The 3,487-nt window shown below is 34.6% G+C and overlaps 1 protein-coding gene across 1 annotated transcript; it reads right to left on the reverse strand.

The window, feature by feature from the left end:
- LOC110269526 lies at positions 205 to 2,108 on the reverse strand. The gene is made up of 3 exons (XM_021117422.1): positions 2,042 to 2,108; positions 1,790 to 1,911; positions 205 to 912 (listed from the first exon to the last, which is right to left on the reverse strand). The coding sequence occupies exons 1-3, from the start codon at positions 2,106 to 2,108 to the stop codon at positions 517 to 519; spliced, it is 585 nt and encodes a 194-aa protein (XP_020973081.1). The 3' UTR covers positions 205 to 516.

Below are 3,487 nucleotides of genomic sequence, written 5' to 3' on the forward strand. Positions count from 1 at the left end.
GTTCCTTGTTTCCTTCCAAGCCCTTCCTAGCATTTTGAATATTATACCTTTTATAATTCCTCTACTATCTTCTTCAAAATGGAACATTTCCTGCAACATTAAAATTAAGTTGTGAGTAGTGTTCAAAGTATGAGTTTGAAATGGTACGAAGTATGAGTTTGGAATGGTACGAAGAAATAAAAATAACATTTTACCTTTACTATTTCATTATAGACATTGTCTCTGGTGCGAACCTTTCTCCAGTCCCTCTCGCAGATTGGGAATTTGGTGTAGTCAGATCCTAGCAGTCCCATAACGCCGCTCAGTAGACCTGCTTCATCCCCAACTGGTTGCAGTGCACTGTTAAACCTGAGTACGACCTTTCTTCCATTAGGTGGCTTCATAGCTTCCTTCATACTCAGTTTAACCTGTTTGATTGTGCCATCGGATTCTGTAAAACATATTAATTCTTAGTTAGCTACCATTGGAGTCAAGCTGCGAATACATCATAGAAAAATAGGGCAATGAAAAGTAGAATTAAATAAGTTCTCTTATACCAATTGTTTTAACATCCCAAAATTCTGTGGTCTTGCGTCCCTTGCGCTTCTGAGCATCCGACCCAGCTAAAAAGTTATCAACATGTTGGTCAAAAGAATCTACCTCATCTGCCTCTGGGTCTACCTCTTTGGCGTCCGGCTCCGAGTTTTGAACATCATTCATGGAAGCCTGTGGAGCAGGTAGTGGTTCGGTTCGGGGCGAACGAAAGGGGCGTAAAGACGAGGATGTGGGGACACTACTGCCACTGGACGGCGCAATTGGGCAGTCCGCTCTCTGCGAAGTTGAAGCCGCATGACCTCCCACTTGAGGCTGCTGACATGCTGTGTCTACACAGTCTTTTTTCATGAAACGACCTACCCGGGGCATCTTTTCCAACTGCATTCGGATTAAAACGAAGTAATAACAATTAATATGTACATAATAATATAAATTAACATGCAAAAAGGACACCGGCACACCTCAGTTACATGAGTACATGAGTTGAGAGACCATGTTAACAAAGAAATCAAATATGTGGGGCATAAAAAAAATATTGATGTATTCACAATTTCTCTATAATGCCTAGAATCAAATTATTAATTTATGTTAAATATAATTATTCAATTGTTTATGTTAAATATAATTATTCATGTATCATTTTTATTAACCCGAATATAGCTTAGATAAAAAAATTAGTAAGTCGGAAATAGCGCAGTAATAACAATTATTATGTACATCATAATATAAATTATCATCTTTCCCAATTGCATTCAAAAAATACGAAAGTACATGAGTACATCAGTTAATAGAGTATATTAACAAAGAAATTAAATTTGTTAGGCATAAAAAAATATTGACGTACTCACAATTTCTCTATAATGCCTATAACCATAATAATATTCTGCACTATTGGAAGTTAATTTCAAGCTTAGGACTTATGAGTAGTATGTTTAACAAATTGAAAAAACATCATACTTAGTTATAATAGAATAGAGTTTCATAAAAGTTGTAATCAATGAGTTGAACCAAGACAAGACGTTGGAGCTTGGAACATTTGTAGGCCTACTTTAAATTTGGATAATCAAACATGAATTTCTATGGACAATCAATTTAATCAAAGATTTGATAAGATTGCTAAGGGTTCCATTCAGTCTAATGAATTTCTAGGGACCCTTACATGCTAAATGCAAACTAAACATATTGTCGTTAATAGCATTGCCTAAGTTAGATGCTGTGAATATTGAAGGGAGGAACTAGGATTAATCGTGCTTACCTGCAGCGGGATGACTGGAGTGAGGGTGAGAGAGGAACCACCGAGGATCGGGCAGTGAGAGAAGGGGCTCCAGGACGCTGGCAAATCGCAGAGACGGACGTTAAAATAAACATTAAGAAAAACTAAATAATTGCATAATTCATTAAATAAAGAAAATATTATTAAGATTTAATTTTTAGAATAAAATGCAAAATATTACATTATTCACTACAAAAAATTCTGGTAAAATTGGTGGTTTTTTTTTGTATTTACGGCGATTTGAACCGCCATTATTACTAAGAATGACGGTTTTGTAAAACGACCTAATTCTGGGCGCCATTCTGGTTATTATGGCGGTTTTTAATTTCCTGAGTTAAAATGGCGATTTTTGAATATGTTAAAATGGCGGTTCAAATCGCGTTTAAAATGGCAGTTTTTAGATAGGTTAAAATGGCAGTTTGAACCGCCATTATTACCCTGACAGAATGACGTTTTGATTGATTAAAACTTCGTTTTTAAACCGCCATTTTTACCCTGACAGTAGCGTTTTGGTTGCTTAAAATGGCATTTTGAACTGCCGTTCTACCCTGACAGTGACATTTTTATTGGTTAAAACGACATTTTTACCAAGTAAAAATTACATTTTTCATCGTTTAAAAAAGCAGTTTTGACCGACGTTTTTATCGCGTTAAATAAATAATTTTGTGATTAAAATTTCACGATAACAAAAAATCATAATCCATAAATGAAATATTATAACTCATAAACAAAGTATTAATATAATATATAATTTTTTATTATTGAAAATCAAAAGTAATAATTCCTATACAAAAATTTGTCTTACTAAACTTACCAAAATACAAGCATTGCAATAAGCACTAATTAGTCAAATCTACCATCCAGTTTCCTAAACTATGTTAATATCTACTAATGTATTTAAACCATCTAATAAGTGCTATTTTTACTACTTAAAATATGAATATACAAGACAAGTAGCTTAGCTAAGTGATGATGAATAAGATTTGAAGGTCAAAAGTTTCCTCCTTTTGTAATTAACTTTAAAACAAGCCTTCCTTAGTTTCTTGATCTCTTGTGTGAATTCCATCCCGGGACTTGCTCCAACATCTTTGTTTCTTGCTCCAACACTCCAACTTCATTATCCAAACTTATCTCTTACATTCAAATTAAAATAATCAGTTTTCATTCGATCATTGATCACCCCAATAATTATAAGTATACCTTAAGATTTTGTAAGAGTAAATGCAAGCTTTTGGTTTTAAGGCATTGTGAGTAGTTTTTCATTGTGAGTAGTTTTTTTTCCCTTGAAAATCACAATCAGCATAATCACAATAAGTGAAAAGCATGAAAAAGGTAGAACAGAAACAGAAAAATCAAAGTACAGAACCATCTCGCGACGAATCTCTGACCGAAGATACCGTCAAATATTTTGGTAGATCTGATTTACTGGCGCGACTCAGTGAGCAAGCATTCTCTATTTTTTCCTACTAGATCATAAAGTAGATCTAAAAGTATGAAGTGAAAGGTAAAATCAAAAGAAGAAGATAAAATAGATTACCTAGCTATTGGAAGTGACTGAGAAGTCGCAACCAGATCGCAGAGCTCGTTGAAGGCAGCAACAACGGCATTGTTTGCAGCGGCGACGCCAGCGAGGAGATGAGCTGCAACGGACGACAGTAAAAAGATGTATGAAAGAGATAG

Source organism: Arachis ipaensis, chromosome B03 (assembly GCF_000816755.2).
Source record: "Arachis ipaensis cultivar K30076 chromosome B03, Araip1.1, whole genome shotgun sequence".
Classification (NCBI taxonomy): domain Eukaryota; kingdom Viridiplantae; phylum Streptophyta; class Magnoliopsida; order Fabales; family Fabaceae; genus Arachis; species Arachis ipaensis.